An 18313-nucleotide genomic window follows, 5' to 3' on the forward strand; every position below is an offset into this window, starting at 1 on the left:
CTTCCTGGGACTTGCATCCTCTTCCAAAAAGCCAATGAGTAGGTTTGATTTATTATGGAGTCACAAGGAGGTGACATCAATAGAACTTTTTAAAAGGTATTTTATTTAATTTGATACGTGAAGTCACAGCAGTAGATTCACTAGATTGGCTAATTTCAGCATGCAACCAAGTGTAAAATGTAGCATTACGACGCCATCAAGGCCCGCCAAAATACATTTTTGACGACAAAATCAACTGTAGATTTAGTCGACTAAAATCGTATTATATTTAGTCGACTAAAACTACACTAAAACAAACACTTAGCGGAGAGTGTGGCGTTGTAGAGGGGGTCTCCCCGAACGCGTGTGTATGTCACAAGTGCTGGCATCGGCAGCCGTCTCCGGTCCAGTGTCCACTATTGTCTGAAAATGTCAGAAAAGGGCACTTTTCTGACCTCTGACCTCACTGGACGGCCCGCCACACTTTTTTTTACACCTCTCCCACTTAGCGGAGAGTGTGGCGTTGTAGAGGGGGTCTCCCCGAACGCGTGTGTATGTCACAATTGCTGGCACACGTGTCCGTCTCCGGTCCAGTGTCCAATTGGTATAGGCTACGCACTGAAAACGGCACTTTTCTGACCTCTGACCTCACTGGACGGTCCGCCACACTTTTTTTTACACCTGTGCCGCTTAGCGGAGAGTGTGGCGTTGTAGAGGGGGTCTCCCCGAACGCGTGAGTATGTCACAAGTGTTGGCACACGTGTCCGTCTCCGGTCCAGTGTCCAATTTGTATAGGCTATGTACTGTAAACGGCACCTTTCTGACCTCTGACCTCACTGGACGGTCCGCCACACTTTTTTTTACACCTGTGCCGCTTAGCGGAGAGTGTGGCGTTGTAGAGGGGGTCTCCCCGAACGCGTGAGTATGTCACAAGTGTTGGCACATATGTCCGTCTCCGGTCCAGTGTCCAATTTGTATAGGCTATGTACTGTAAACGGCACCTTTCTGACCTCTGACCTCACTGGACGGTCCGCCACACTTTTTTTTACACCTGTGCCGCTTAGCGGAGAGTGTGGCGTTGTAGAGGGGGTCTCCCCGAACGCGTGAGTATGTCACAAGTGTTGGCACACGTGTCCGTCTCCGGTCCAGTGTCCAATTGGTATAGGCTACGCACTGAAAACGGCACTTTTCTGACCTCTGACCTCACTGGACGGTCCGCCACACTTTTTTTTACACCTGTGCCGCTTAGCGGAGAGTGTGGCGTTGTAGAGGGGGTCTCCCCGAACGCGTGAGTATGTCACAAGTGTTGGCACACATGTCCGTCTCCGGTCCAGTGTCCAATTTGTATAGGCTATGTACTGTAAACGGCACTTTTATGACCTCTGACCTCACTGGACGGTCCGCCACACTTTTTTTTACACCTGTGCCGCTTAGCGGAGAGTGTGGTGTTGTAGAGGGGGTCTCCCCGAACGCGTGAGTATGTCACAAGTGTTGGCACACGTGTCCGTCTCCGGTCCAGTGTCCAATTGGTATAGGCTACGCACTGAAAACGGCACTTTTCTGACCTCTGACCTCACTGGACGGTCCGCCACACTTTTTTTTACACCTGTGCCGCTTAGCGGAGAGTGTGGCGTTGTAGAGGGGGTCTCCCCGAACGCGTGAGTATGTCACAAGTGTTGGCACACATGTCCGTCTCCGGTCCAGTGTCCAATTTGTATAGGCTACGCACTGTAAACGGCACTTTTATGACCTCTGACCTCACTGGACGGTCCGCCACACTTTTTTTTACACCTGTGCCGCTTAGCGGAGAGTGTGGTGTTGTAGAGGGGGTCTCCCCGAACGCGTGAGTATGTCACAAGTGTTGGCACACGTGTCCGTCTCCGGTCCAGTGTCCAATTGGTATAGGCTACGCACTGAAAACGGCACTTTTCTGACCTCTGACCTCACTGGACGGTCCGCCACACTTTTTTTTACACCTGTGCCGCTTAGCGGAGAGTGTGGCGTTGTAGAGGGGGTCTCCCCGAACGCGTGAGTATGTCACAAGTGTTGGCACACATGTCCGTCTCCGGTCCAGTGTCCAATTTGTATAGGCTATGTACTGTAAACGGCACTTTTCTGACCTCTGACCTCACTGGACGGTCCGCCACACTTTTTTTTACACCTGTGCCGCTTAGCGGAGAGTGTGGCGTTGTAGAGGGGGTCTCCCCGAACGCGTGAGTATGTCACAAGTGTTGGCACACGTGTCCGTCTCCGGTCCAGTGTCCAATTGGTATAGGCTACGCACTGAAAACGGCACTTTTCTGACCTCTGACCTCACTGGACGACCCGCCACACTTTTTTTTACACCTCTCCCGCTTAGCGGAGAGTGTGGCGTTGTAGAGGGGGTCTCCCTGAACGCGTGCGTATGTCACACGTGCCCCCGCAAATAGCTATCTCGTGTCCAGCGCCCAATTTGTGAAGTCTATATGCACTGAAAATTGACTTTTTCTGACCCCTGACCTCACTGGACGGCCCGCCACTTTTCCAAATACACCTCTTCCGCTTAGCGCCGAGTGTGGCGTTGTAGAGGGGGTCTCCCTGAACGTGTGCGTATGTCAAAAGTGCTAGCGCCAACAGCCGTCTCCTGTCCAGTGTCCAGTATTGTCTGAAAATGGCACTTTTCTTACCTCAGGCCGCACTGGGCGGCCTGCCACTTTCCTTTTTTTTACAAATTATCTCTCAAATGTTCACCAGCATTCTGTACTGGTCTGTATCCATTTTCTATCAAGTTTATGGGCGCTCAGTTATGGAGAAGTACACACACACACACACACACACACACACACACACACACACACAAACTACAAATTTACTAATATTTCTGTCCTCTATCTTTTTTATGCTGTGTTTCCATGTTGTATATATGTTGTTAAATAATATACATTTTTAATGATTTTTTTCTGATTACATTTGTATTTGTATTGTATTTTAGTTTTTAAATAGGTGAGATCAACTTTATAAACCCCAAATTCTTCTTTTTTTTTTATCTCACCTGCACTATCTACTATTATTATTTGTAGCATATTTTGTGGTCTCTTTTATCATTGTTTATTTGCTTCTGCAATAAACAATATTATATCATCATCATTTTCCAAGAGTGACCTGGCCTAGAGTCAGCATTATTACAACAATGGACAAACAATACAAAAACAATACATATATATATAACACACACAAATCAATATCCAGTTAAAGTGCAAAACAGTGCTAAGTGCACATTTAATGGGGGTCAATAGCCAATTTCAAACTGGAAAAAACATTTAAAAAGACATACTGTACATCATAAATGTATTTTTTAAATACAATTGTGTCTTTTTTTTAAACTTGCCACTTAGAAGTGTTTTAGTATGAGCCATTTAAAAGGCATACATCATAAATGTATTTTTAAATTAGATTTGTGTCTTTTAAAAAACATAAAAAATTCACGATCTTATTTTGAAGGCAACCGGAACCCTTATTTCTGCTAGGTCGAAAACCGGAAGTCCAATTTCTGCTGACGGAACGGAGCTACGTCTCACCTCCTCCTCCTCCCACGGAAACAATAATAGCCTCCCGGAGGTGCCCATAGTAGAGCGTGATGACGTATGTGTCCTCTCCTAGTTCAATGTACTCCTTGGTGGTTTCGGTTGGGTGCCGTGTGCCTCCCACAAAAAAAAAAAGAAGCAAAAAAAAAAAAAAAAGCAACAACGGATATAATAATATCTCTAACAGGTTATCTATCTGACTGCCGGGTGGGTTTAACCATTTTTACACATCTTATCAACACGGTTTTTATTTCTATTTTTTTTTTACCGGACGCTAAACCCTGGTGGCTTTGCATCTTTTTTTTTTTTTTTTAAAGTTTTATTTAATTAAAACATTTTTGCTCATGGAATATTAGGACCGAGCAGACAGAGGAACGTTAGGTTTATAGTTGTCGGGGAGCTCGATGCGTGCGTTTGGGTGTGAGCAGCAGCAGCCAGGCAGCGGCGGCGGGGCGGGTTGGACAACACTGGGTGTGAGCAGCAGCAGCCAGGCAGCCTCGGCGGGGCGGGTGGGACAACACTGTCTGGTGGTGGCACTGGCAGGTGGACGATAATATCAGGCTTGAAAGGAACCGACGGCAACCGCTGCGTTGATGAAACTTTGTTACACATTTCCATCCGGGTAAAATCAACTTTATATTCTACCATTATTGTTGTTATAACGTGAAATACTGTTTTAATTGACCATGATCAACAGGCATGCAGGAGGACACGAGCCCCATGTTGTATATTATGATACACTGTAGCCACGGATCACACGACAGTGTGTTCCGTGGCTACAGTGTATCATAATATACATGATCCGTGTGGTTACAGTGTATCATAATATACATGGTCCGTGTGGCTACAGTGTATCATAATATACATGGTCCGTGTGGCTACAGTGTATCATAATATACATGATCCGTGTGGCTACAGTGTATCATAATATACACAACATGTGAGCCATGGCTACTACAGTGTATCATGATGTTCAGGGCTCAATTTCAAAGGTTCAATGTTCAGGGTCTCGATACACTGTAGCTCTGGTCCATTTAGAAGGAGTTCCCTTTAACGTTATGTTACTTTTCGGCCGTTCCCCGGCATGCCCCACTACCCACCGGCAGACCTCTCGTCTCTAGTAATAATAATAAAACGCTCTTATGCTGCTTTACCAAAACAAACACGGGTTTAAGATGTTGAAAGCCTACTTCCCTTAGTGGGAACACTCGGAGCCCCCCAACCTCACGTCTAAAATACACATTTTGACCAAAATGTAAAATAATCCACCGGATTAGTTATTCCACTGCGCCCCCTACAGATTTGGTCAATGGCATTTCTCCATTGACTAGATCTGTAGGGGGCGCAGGCAGTGGAGTAAATAAAATGTTTCCCCATCCGGTGAAATATTTTCTTCACTCCCCAAAAAGTGTATTTTAGGCGTGAGGTGGGGGGCTCCGAGTGTTCCCACCGAGGAAAGTAGGCTTTCAACATCTTAAAACCGTCTTTGTTTTGGTGAGTAGCGAAAGTGTATGTTTTATTTTTTACTAAAGACGAGAGGCTCCGCTACCGGGGGTGTGCGGGCAACGGCTCGAAAGTACCATAGCGTTATAAGGAGAACTCCTTCTAACGCTATGGACCAGAGCTAGATACACTGTAACGTTAATACATAAAAACATGTGCTTTGTGGTAATGTACATTTGCTGGGACCTGTTTTTTGGTCCCCTACATAACCCCCACATTAGGCAAAAATAATAATAATAGTTGTGTATATATACTGTAGCTACTGTAGACATTGTTGTGGTCCTTCTCACCAGAGCTATAAGGCAAGTTAAGGCTAATAAGTAAAAACATATGCTATGGTGATGTACAGTGTACAGCTGCTGGGACCTGGGGGTTTATTATGTGCACCGACACGTTTTTATGTGTCCCCTATAGGCCCACATTAGGCATAAATAATAATAATTATGCAATGCTGACATTGTTCTCCTGTAATAGTACAGCCACGGGCTGCGTTTATATTGTCCCGAGTTGACTCATATTTCTATTGCCTAGGATGAAGTGAGTCTGACTTTTACTTTCATATTCACAGATATCTATGCAAATGTAAAAATCGATCAAATACATCTATGATAGTCTTCTTGATCCAAGCCATATTTCAGTTTATCAGTGATTCTTAAAATTCAAGGACCCCCAGCCCCCAGCCCATGTTTGATATGCATGCATTAATATGGCATGGAACAATAATTTAAATTTCTGGGACTCCCAATCTACACTGTATCCTCCAGTGTGTAACTCTGTGAGACTGTACAAATGTGAGGGTCCATTTGGTTCCATTTGCACGGTCTCAGAGAGAGTTACAGACCCGTAAAGGGTCCATTTGGTTCCTATAAAAAGAATCATTTAGCTGCCGGGGGAACCCCCTCAAGAGAGCTATAATAGTGGTCCAGATGATGCTGCTGCCACAAGGACAATGCATGCATCAAAAGAGTTCCAGTTTGAATTTGGAAGGGGCGGTGTAATGTAACGTCATTACAATGAAATGCATTATTCATTTGTATTCTTCTAATTCCAACTTGTATTCAAATGGTAATGGCCTATGTTATTTTAGGTAAAATCATAATATGCACTAATAAGCAGTTACATTTTGCTTTCGCTAATGGCATGACCTGATGAAGCTTCAGTACAAATTGCACAGTTTATGAGCAGCTACACAATGGCTAATGGTTGGCTAATGGAATCTTGTAAGGCTGCCTTGAAAAGACACCTATTATCTCAGGCTTATGGCAAATAGTTGTTTGTTGTTTTGTATGGTTGTTTGTTCGTTGGTTGTTCTGTGTTCACTGTTTCTGACGTGAAGCGTCCTTGGGTTCATGAAAGGCGCTATATAAATTCAAGCTATTATTGTTATTATTATTATTATTATTAAGCCTTTTAAATGTCATTCCTAAATTACAGTCAGCCTTTTATGTGACAACTAATCAGTCTGCTCGGCCAAAAGGCAATCTTTTGAGCTACAATGCAACGCGAAATAATATGACAAATATGGATTGAGTGTACATTGGTTTTGAAATGTCTTCCCTCGCTACGGAACTGAAGATGTTCAGCCGACAGCAGAACACAGCTCAGAGGGTTGATTGGAGTGATAACAGGGTTACAGCATTGATTTCCACTGTGTGCACTAATTGCTGCATAATGTATGGCAGGGCTGGGCCTATCGAATGTTTTCTTAGCGATTGTTCTGTTGATTACTTTTCCGATTAATTGAATAATCAAGAAGCATGTTTTTTTGTTTGATTTATTTATTTATGAGTGAATCAATACCCCCAGAAATCTACTGATGTTCTTATTATCGTCAAAATCGACTAGTTTCAGACTGAGCTTGTAGATGAGCTTTATTTGCTTATTTAAGCGTCACCCCTCAGTAAAATCAATTAGCGATTAGTTGTCATAATCGATTAAATCAATTAATTCGATTAACTGTAGCACCCCTAATGTGTAGCCAGTATCCATATTGGTTTAGAAGTTCAAGGTTGTACTTTATTGTTACATTTTTTTGTGCAGGTACTTTACATAAGACAGACAATGCAGCAGCATATGTGATGATGATGATAATTAATAATAAAAACAGATATATTATAGATACAAAAAGAAAGGGAGAGAGTGCAAAAAAAGAGAACATCAGCATTGGTAAGAAGTGCACGGTTGATGAGGTGATTTTCTGTTGACTGGAATGGAATGAGTCATATCTGAACATGCATTTCTAACAGGGTTGTTCCAATCACAAGAGCTCTAGTGTAGTGTTTCACTTTCCTGCCTTCTCAGACAGACTAGACTAACCCTTCACACAGCATTGTATACAGTAATGATGCTCTATTCTGTAGTATTATTCATACCTTTTGCACTTGGACCTATTGAAATCATGCTGCAATTGTGCTGTTGTATTATAAATGATGCTGTATTGTTTGCAGTGGTGTAAAGTAACTAGGTACATTTACTCAAGTGCTGTACTTAAGTACAATTTTGAGGTATTCAGAGGCAAATATTGTACTTTTACTCCACTACAATTATTTGAAAACGTTAGTTACTTTGCAGATATAAGTTATTACATTATAAAACACACATTAAGCACTTTAGCCCTATTTTATTTGAAAATAGCAGATCTACAAGCTCACAACGCGTCGCATCTCGATGCGTTGTGAGCTTGTAGATCGGCTTTCAAATATTTTAGTACTTTTACTTTTGTTACTTTAAGTACATTTTGATACCAATACTTTAGTACTTCTACTCAAGTAAATGTTTTATTCCGGACTCTTACTTAACAGAGTACTTCTACATTGCAGTATCGATACTTTTACTTAAGTAAGACATTTGAGTACCTTTTCCACCACTGATTGTTTGTGTGAATACTGCAAATGTTGCACGTGTAGATTTCTTTAGACTTCAATAATCATATGAAAATATTATCAAGGACTGGGGGGGAAAAAAAGTTAATCCTTGGGTTCTGCTCCATTTCCGATATAATGAAAGATTTTCTTTGAACCACAGCTCGATATGTAGGGCAGGGCATTTTGCCCAGAATACTGTTAATACCTCGGTTAGGGGAGGAAGGAAGCTAGGCTGTCTGTCGTCTCTCTCTCTCTCACACCTTTCCCTCTTACACAAACAGTTTCAGCCTCTTACGATTCGCAATTGAGGCATTTTAGACAGACACTCTTAAACCAGAGAGACTTGACACAGACATTGCCAGGTCAGAATGAATGGCATGAGAAGAACCCGTTTAGTCAACTAACGGGCAGCACCTTGCAGCATCCTTGTGCAACACAGTGGTTCTCAACCTTTTTCAGCCCCCCCCCCCCCCCCCCAACAAAAATCATATTTGAACTGGGGACCCCCCCCAACCTGAAAAACACTTGGAATTGTAGGAGTTGATCGCATTACATTTTATCCGATCTACAAGCTTTTTTTCTTTCTTACATTATTTGACAATTTGACCAATGTTTGACCAGTTTGTATACGTAGTTTGTTGATTACTTTCGATGCAGTACTGGTCTTTTTGCTTTGCTTTCGTCTATTTTTAAATTTGAGGTATTACAAAGGTATTAAATGTCCTTTAAATTGTCACTTCACTGTCATCTGGGGACCCCCCCAAAAAAAATCATGTGGGGACCACCCCTGGGGTTTTCGACCCACAGGTTCAGAACCACTGCTTTAGTCAACAAACGGGCAGCACCTTGTGTAACAGCCAGCCTGTCCTTTAGTAAACACGCAGCTGTCTGTCTCTTCCCACTGATGACCTTTATCTATCATGGTTTTTTGATGATGTCAGACCTGCAGAGCAGTTCCGGTCTCTACGGGCCTATAACACGGGGCTGTGTACTGTACATACAGGAGGCCTATTGCAACACACGCATCATGCAAATCATCACTCGGGTGACTTCTTGAGGCTCAGGGTTCCTCCTCGTGCTCAGACTGAGCTATTAGGCTATAGGCAGCATTCTCTGTCAGTTCCCCATCTGCCTGGAATATGAGCTTCAGAATGAGGGCCGGCTGCCCCTCAATTGTACTCTTAACCCATTAAGAGCTGAAGCTGATTCTACAAATGTCTGACTAAATCTCAACAGTTTTCTGAAAAACGCTTCTATATCAGTGGTGCTCAAACTCTTTCATGTCAAGGACCCCCAAAATTATATGTATTTGGCCGCCGACCCCCATCTCAAAATATCTTGTTCCAGGGACCCCCAGAAGCAAAGATTGGAGTTAGAAATGTTCGGTTTAAAACAATATATATTCAAAGATTTGCACACATTTTCATGATTTTTCAAAAATAGAAAATATTTTTATTTTATTTATATTTTTGAATAGCCAAAGTGTAAAATGTTTTTTTTTAGCTCAAATCAAAAAGTGACACAGATGCGTTCCAGGTCTTCTTAATGAGTCGAAACATTAGTAATAATAATATCTACAAGCTGTTCTGTCCCCCCCCCAGAATATGGATGCTGGGGTTCAAGTGTTTAATTCTCTTGAGATGAGAAAAGCCTGGGAACGAGGTTAGACGTAACCACAAGAAGCTTGACATCGTCATGCGATGGAAAAATAGCCGATCTACAAGCTCACATTGCTTCGCTGTGCGAGGCTATTTTTTGCTGCGCAACACCGGCATATGACATGTATACATTTATGTTTAACACAAACATTTGTAAAGTATGTTGTTCCAGGGACCTCTAGAAGCAAAGATTTGAGTTAATGTTTGCTTAAAAAAAAAAAAATTCAAAGATTTGCAAATTCAAAAATATATATATATTCAAGATATACAAGCTATGAGCTTGTATATCTGCTATTTTTGAATAGCCAAAGAAATCCAAAATGACAAGACACGTTCCCGGATTGAACGGGTTATGCTTTTTATTATTATTTTCAATTCTCTTTTCAAAGTGAGACTCGTAAACTATGACAGCAAATTATAGCCACAAACGGATTATTTATTATTCCTTATTCAGCAAAGGTACAGTACTGAGTACAGTATGCTGCAGTTTTCCTTTCTAAAGACTAATCTCTCTAATGCAGAGCCATTGTGAAAGCACTGAGTGTTCCTTCCACACACACTTACATTTTTAATCACCTCATCATGACCAGGAGGAAGATCCTTGATCCCCAAGGCTCTGGCCCTTCCATGAATATTTATGGATCTATTGATTCCTTGTTGTTGGATTGCTTGTTCGCGTCTTTGCATGATTAGGCCTAAACCATTGCACTCACGACCTTTTGACCCTCCAAATCCCAGCAACAAGTCACCCTAATTGAATTGTTCAACCAGTCGGACCAGTTGCTTTGTTCTGTTTTGCTATGGTGTTTACTTTAGACCAGGGGTCTTCAACAGGGGGTCCGGGACCCCTAGGGGGTCCTCAGAGTTACTACAGGGGGTCCGCCAAATCTTTGTGTGATTTTTACATTAACCACTTCACCCAAGCATCTCTATTCTGAGGAGAACTTTAGCCAAAAATAGCAGATCTACAAGCACACAACGCCTCGCGCTGCGAGGCGTTGTGCGCTTGTAGATCTGCTATTTTCTGCAAAGTGGTTTGGTGTAGGGGGAAAAAAGAGCAGACTAAGTACAGAGTGAAAGGTCAGGTTTACTAAATGTTGTTTAAGTACATGGTTAAATGTCTGGAAATACATTAACATGAAAAAAATTAACATGAATCCAACATGATGGTGCTGTGAAACAAGTCTATGCAGCTGCCGATGAAATCTATGAAAAAAGAAATATTTACACAATATATAATGGGGGTCCCTGCTTTATCTCGCTCTCAGCTAAGGGGTCCTTGGCCTGAAAACGTTGAAGACCCCTGCTTTAGACCAGTGGTTCTCAAACTTTGTCATGTCAAGGACCCCCAAATTGGTATGTATTTGGCCGCGGACCTCCATTTTGTGCCAGGGACCCCAAAAAGAGAAGATTTATGTAAAAAAAAAAGAAGGAAAAAAAAGATTCAACCTTTTCCAATACTTTAAAGATTGTATTTTTTTATGCTGAAGAATAGCAGACGTACAAGCTGACAGCGTGAGTTAGTAGATCTGCTATTTTTGAATAGCCAACACATAAATGGATAAAGTGGTTAAAATGATTGTGATGCTATGTTAACTACTCTAGCTGGGGAGAGGACCCCCTGGAACCCCTCCAAGGACCCCTGGGGGTCCCCACTTTGAGAACCAATGTTTTTTTAGACCACTGTTTCCCAAACACTGGGTCGGGGACCCATGTATGGGTCATGACTGCGAGTAAATATCCCTTTATTTTTCATGTCCTAAATTTTGTTTTGAAATATAAATATCATTTATTTCAAAATATTTTCAAAATTTAGTGAAAATAGCAGATCTACAAGCTACGTGTCAACGCGTTGTGTGCTTGTAGATCGTCTATTTTCACAAGTTTGGGTCCCGGGGAGAGATCAAATTCCTCTTTTGCCTCAAGTTGAGCGCCTCTAAGAAGGGCGGGGCCGATATGGATACCAAATAATCTGGGTATTGATATTGTGACGATACGATAATATTGTGTTGTGACGATTATAATCTCAATTTAGGTTCAAAACTTTCACACGTTTTCAAATATGGCTACTTCTGTGGGAGTATGTGCTGGTTGAGCAACTTTTATTGGAATTGAGTGGGCGGGGAGTTTCAGTGCATCCTCCGGACATACGCACCACCAGACCCATAGAAAGAGAGAGTTCCATCATGCTTTGATCTCGCCACAAAGCGGGTTGCTATGGGCTGTAGTTCCAAATATTGGAACTTCCTCATTGAGAATATAAATTCTTACAATGGGTGTCTATGCTAGTGTCGTCACTCTCATTCTAGATCACCCTGATACGCACAGAGAATCTGCTCAGTTTTCAGCGTGCGCCTCTGGCGGTGATTGATCGATTGATTGATTGATTGATTGATTGAATACTATATTAGTCAAAACATTAAGGCTAAAAGGATCACACAAAAAAGTCCTGGGGACTTCTGTTTCCATTGTGGTCCTGCAGTATGTATTCAATTCCTCAACAGTATTAACACATTAATACATGCCGTCAAAAAATACAATAGCTATATTTTTACAGAGGAGAAAAAACGGCAGCAGTCTAAGCCCTAATTTCAATGGGATTTAATATCCATCTCCACTTGCAGTTTTCTGACAGATGCTTTTTCAGGACAGTTTTGAAAGAAGCCAGTGATTCACATCATCCTTTAATGGATGATATCACAGGGCATTGCACATTGTGGTGGCAGAGTAGTAGAATGACTATTTTGCCCATGTTCGTTCTAAATTTTGGGAGCAGGGGTCGTGTCCGTGGCAAGACTTGACCTTGTCCATGGCAAATTTTAGATTTCGTTTTTACATAACATCAAAATGTATTGATCATAAGACCCAATTACTGAATGTCAGGTTTTCTTCAGAATATGTATGACAGTGATTTACTATGACACTAGTACACTGTACTAGTGGAGTCCACTAGTACAGTGGTTCTCAAACGTTTTTATTTTCAAGGAACCCCATAACTCTGAGTGTGTACAAATGGAACGGGTCCATTTGGTTCCATTTGTACACACTCAGAATTACAGACCTGTACTGATCGTTTAGGGCTAGCTCTTTGTGTTTCTGGTTATATTATCGTCCGCTCATTTGCATGTCCATGGCAAAAAGTTAATTTTAGGAGTGTGCCGATATATCGTCCCGCGATATATCGCGATGCGTTTTCGTGACGATATGTATCGTTTTGGGGGGAAAAAATATCGTTTTTCTTTTTGTTGCAATAATAATAATGCAAAAACAGAAGTATTTGTTTGCATTTGCTTTTTTTCCCCCCATATATTTTCATAATACAAAAGTGCCATATATCGCATCTTATCGATGTTGTGAGCCCAATATCGTATCGTTTCATGAAGCCAGCATGGCTTTCGGGGTACCAGATGTGGTGTTGTGGGTGTCACTCACTTTGTAGAAGTAGTTAGACAGGTATGAGGCCACTGTCTGTCCCTCTGAGTATGGTGAATACCAATCCCATTGTGGTGATGTCACAGTGAGCACCTAGTTAGGTTGATTTACGAACGGTCAGTACAAAACAAGACACCTTGCCTCTGGTGGGTGTTGCCCGTCGTCAGTCCTTCCTATACCCAGTGGTGTAAAGTAACTAAGTACATTTACTCAAGTACAGTACTTAAGTACAATTTTGAGGTATTTTTTTTACTGGTGTATTTATACACTAATCACTTCAGCCCTATATACATTTTTTTGAAAATAGCCGATCTACAAGCTCACAATGCGTCTTGATGTGATGCATTGTGAGCTTGTAGATCTACAATTTTCAAAAAATCTGAAAACTTGTGAAACAGGACATTCTGCATAGCGAGTACTTTTTACTTTTGGTATTTTAAGTACATTCTGATACCAATACTTTTGTACTTTTACTCAAGCACATTTTTAATTCTGGACGGAGTGTTTCTACATTGCAGTATCGATACTGTTATTTAAGTAAAAAAAAAAAAAAGAGTACTTTTTCAACCACTGCTACCTGCCCCGCGCGCCGCTGGGTGTCAGATAACAAACAACAGCTTACTGGCAGCAGTGACTGGCAGGCAGTAGCGCTCGTTTTGCCTCGTTTAGCAAGCATTTAGCCTCGTCTGGAAGGCATTCAGCTGTTATTACATCAGTGCTCAGAGTCAACACACTGGACAACCCGGCCTGCTTCAGAGCAGGGTGGGTCAGTCAGTACGCGCACTCTGGTGCTGCTAGCAGTGGCGTGCACAGACATTTTGAGGGGCAGGTGCTCAAGTAAAAAAAAAAAGGGCACCTTGCGCAGCGCGTGGAACCGCCGGCTGCCTTAGTAGTGTGAGATTTATAGAAGACAATTGCAATGCACATTTTGAGGAATTGTTAATATATTAGAAGCTTTTAATCCAGAATTGATCGATGTCGCCATGGGCTACATACTGTAAACCAGGGGTCTTCAACGTTTTCAGGCCAAGGACCCCCTAGCTGAGAGAGATGAAGCAGGGACCCCTCTATGTATAAAATTGTGTTTAAGATTATACTTTTTTTTGTTTACTTGGTCTGTTCTTTTTCCCCTCTACACCTATACCTCTTTGCCAAAAATAGCCGATCTACAAGCTCACAACGCCTCGCAGCGCGAGGCGTTGTGGGCGTTGTGGGCGTTGTGGGCCTTTGGTTTTGTGGTGTTCCACGGCCCTGAGGGGTCTTAATGCGGCCCTGGTCGGGGGTCCCCAGTTCAAATATGATTATTTTGGAAGGGTCCCGGCCTGAAAAGGTTGAGAACCACTCGGCTATTTGATGTTGTGTCTGTTTATTTCTGTGTCTGAGGAAGAACTAGTACGCTCAGAATGTCACCTTTTTGACAGTGATTTAACCCTTTCAGACCGAGAACGCATCTGTGTCATTTTAGATTTCCTTGGGCTATTCAAAAATAAGAATAGCCCGCGGCACTCGGTGCTGCGCTATGAGCTTGTATATCTGCTATTTTAGAAAAATCTTTTTACAAATCTTTGAATATATATATATATTTTTAAGCGAACATTTCTAACTCAAATCTTTGCTTCTTGGGGTCCCTGGAACAACATATTTTGAGATGGGGGTCCGCGGCCAAATACTTATCATTTTGGGGGTCCTTGACATGAAAAAGTTTGAGAACCACTGATGGCAACATACGTTTAAAAAAAAAAAAAAACGTAGGATTTAGAAGACATTTGTAGAATCCCGCAGAAGCAAAGATTTGAGTTAAAAATGTTCGCTTTAAAATATATATTGGACACATTTTCATGATTTTTCAAAAAATAGCCAAAGAAATCTTAAAATTACACAAATGATGCTTTCCCGGTCTTAAAGGGTTAATAAATATCTACGGGAGCGTGATCCAGTGTGCAGGGGAGAGCACAGCCGACTGCATGTTTTCTGTTTTTCTGCTTTGGTACCATGTTCACTTCAAACGAAAGCTCGGTGCCTGCCTAGTTTCTGTCTCATTACAGTAGTTAACGCCTGTGGCATTTCTCCCTTGGGTGTCATGTGTGTTGAAATGGAAGAAAAATCTGCTTGGGAACTGAGACCAAACAAATTAGGTGTGTGTATCTATATGAGCATGTGTGCACGTGCGTGCGTGCGTTTTTGTTTGTTTGTTTGTTTCAGACAGAGACAGAGGCAGTGAGAGTATGTGTTTCTGAGACTGTAAATGACAAGTATTTTCAATAGTAACAGCAGAATAAGCAGTTTGGCATCGGCAGAGAATATTAAGGCAATTATTTCATGGGTGAAACCCACATAGTCAGCTGTGCAGCTCATCCCACAAATGCTTTGTTTCCTACAAATGGGGCTCCATTTAAAATGGAAATAAACAGGCCTTCTAGAGGTATAAAAGACATTGCCAAGAAGCATTGTTACAACAGAGACATTATGAAGTTTTCGTTTGATGTTTATATTATATAAAACTACTGTATCTGTCTATATAACTATCTATCTACTGCATCAGGGGCCCTTGAGGGGGTTCCAAGGGGTCCTCAGCAAAATGAGTTAATATAGCATAAAATCAGTTTAACTTGAACCCTGTTTTAAACTTGGGATATTCAAAAATAGCCGATCTACAAGCTCACAATGCGACACACTGTGAGCTTGTAGATCGTCTATTTTTTTAACACTTTTGAAAAATCTAGAAAAGGTACGAAAACTTTTTTTTTTTAAAAACATGTTCTCTTATGGGGGTCCCGGACACACCATCTTTTCAGAGGGGGGGTCTGCAGCCAAATACATGTAAATTTGGGGTTCCTTGACATGAAAATGTGTGAGAACCCCTGATCTACAGCATCTATCTACCGATATCTATCTAATCTTATTTTATTTATTAATTTGCAACATTTTCCAATATGGTTCTCATAGAGCCAGGTATTGTGTTTCTTCTCTGACAGCCAAGATTGAATTTGAATCCTGACAATAACAGTTTTGGACATTGGAGGTTTCCACCCGACAGAGAAGATATGAAAAGTGCCCTTAGATCAGGGGTCTTCAACCTTTTCAGGCCAAGGACCCCCTAGCTGAGACAGAGAAGCAGGGACCCCCTACTCTATATTGTATAAAATTGTGTTTCAGATTAAAGTTTTTTTTTACTTAGTCTGCTCTTTTTTCCCTCTACACCTATAGCCTCTTTGCCAAAAATAGCCGATCTACAAGCTCTCAACGCCTCGCAGCGCGAGGCGTTGTGAGCTTGTATTCTCTGCTATTAGATCTGCTATTTTCGGCTAATGTTCCCCTCAGAAAAGGAATGCTAGGGTTCAAGTGGTTAATGTAAAAAAACGAAATCCTATCACATAAAGATTTGGCGGACCCCCTATAGTAGCTCTGAGGACCCCCTGTTGAAGACCCCTGGCTTAGATAACTTCTGTTGTGATTTGACTCTTCATAGAATATAAAATGGACTTGACGTGTGTGTGTGTGTGTGTGTGTGTGTGTGTGTGTGTGTGTGTGTGTGTGTGGGGGTGTGTGTGTGTGTGTGTGTGTGTGTGTGTGTGTGTGTGTGTGTGTGTGTTTGTTTCTTCTAATCAATATGTTGATGGCTCACTAGAAGGCCTCCAGGTGTTAGGGCTATTATCTTTGTGTTTTGATCGATAAGCATTCCGTAGTAGGGTTGCAACAGTTAATCGAACTAATCAATTTAATTGATCATTCTTTCAAAGAATCAATAATCAATCATTTATAATCGATTAATAATCGATCGATATTTTGAGCATATCATTATACAGTAGGTGAAAAGGTCAGAGATTTGATGATGTCATTTGTAGGCGATGATGTCATTTTTGAGTAGATCTACATAGCCTAATGACAATGTGGTTGGTGTGAGGCGGCATGTTTTTAGATCTTTTCTTTTTGGCATGTGACACGGCTTTGATTTAACCACTTAAACCCCAGCATTGGTATTATGGGGAAAGCTTTCGCGGTAAATAGCAGATCAACAAGCGATCTGCTGTTTTCTGCGAAAGCTTTCCCCACAATAACAGAAAACAGAAAAGACACAGGTTTTAAGTGGTTAAACGGAGAGAGTGGCGACTGGTGACAACTGACATGAAAACTCTGGACTCCACACAACTTGGAAACTGTTAATAATCAACTGAACCTAAAACTGTCCCCAGCTGAGCGGGTTGGCGACGGTTCATGAACGCGTTGCAATTGGGGAAATGAGGGAAATCATTAACCGAAATAACCGACTCAAGCAAGATTAAGATCGGTGAGCGGTTGTAAATGTCTGTTTTGGATACATTTTCAGTGAATTGCCCTGTCCCCAATCTAGGAACCCATCCTGTTTTGTGTAGTAACAGGAACTCAGTTTGGCTCCTCCCCTTTGTTAGTCCACTTCCTCCCGGGTCATTCTGCTGTTGGCAGAATCTGTTTTGAGAGATTACCCTGCACCCCTAATAGACGTGCCCTTTTGCAGTGTTGCCAAGTCTGCTTGTTATAAGCAACTTTAGGACTTATTTTGCGGGTTGTGGTTTTTTTGGGGCCTTATTGTTTCTAAAGTGTACTTTTCTTATTTGGGCTTGCTTCCTGATGTTGTTTAAAACAGTAGTTCTCAAACATTTTCATGTCATCTGAAAATATGTTGTGCCAGGTACCCCCCATACAAGATTTGTGTTGTTAACTGTGAATCGCTCTGGATTAAGAGTTTCAAAAACATTCCACATTTTCCCATATTTTTAGTTGAATTTAGCAGATCTTCAAGTTCACAGTGCGTTGCATCTCGACACATTGTGAGCTTGTAGATCTGCTATTTTCAAATAGCCAATGTTTATAGGGTACACTGTACACCTTTTGTGACCGGTACCTGTTTTACAGTTATCATGAATTTATGACAGTAAACATCTCTTCTGGTATTGTGTCCATACAATAATTTGTGTGGTGATAGACATTATATTCTGTGTATTTTCTACAAAGTGAGCTTAACGTTCACTTCTAAGTTAAAGCCACATGTGAGATGTCTGTGGCTCCTACTTAACACAATATACAGCTGTTAAACTATTTTGGTAAAATCACCTTTCAGATGTGTTAATTTAAAACCGCTGTATATTTAGATGTGTGCGTTCTCTGACACTGCTTGACTCCCACCTTCACTGTCAAAGAGCTAACAACCTCTGTTGTTAACCCAGACATACTGTATCTACAAGCTTGCGCTACGAGCTTGTAGATATGTAATTGTTTTTTGAAAAATCGTGAAAATGTGTGCAAATCTTTTAATATATTTTTTAAGCTAACATTT

The 18313-nt window shown here is 41.6% G+C and overlaps 1 protein-coding gene across 3 annotated transcripts in view; it reads left to right on the plus strand.

The window, feature by feature from the left end:
- The first annotated feature begins 3726 nt into the window (after positions 1-3726).
- LOC311047638 (GRAM domain-containing protein 4-like) overlaps positions 3727-18313 on the plus strand; it is a 139927-nt gene continuing 125340 nt past the window's right edge. For all 3 annotated transcript variants that reach the window (XM_084060419.1, XM_084060421.1, XM_084060420.1), the window contains exon 1: positions 3727-4164. In XM_084060419.1, the coding sequence (XP_083916545.1) occupies positions 4136-4164 (29 nt within the window). In that variant the 5' untranslated portion in view covers positions 3727-4135. The remainder of the gene's footprint in view (positions 4165-18313) is intronic.

Source organism: Gymnoscopelus microlampas, assembly GCF_963454915.1.
Source record: "Gymnoscopelus microlampas genome assembly, chromosome: 6".
In the NCBI taxonomy this organism is placed as follows: domain Eukaryota; kingdom Metazoa; phylum Chordata; class Actinopteri; order Myctophiformes; family Myctophidae; genus Gymnoscopelus; species Gymnoscopelus microlampas.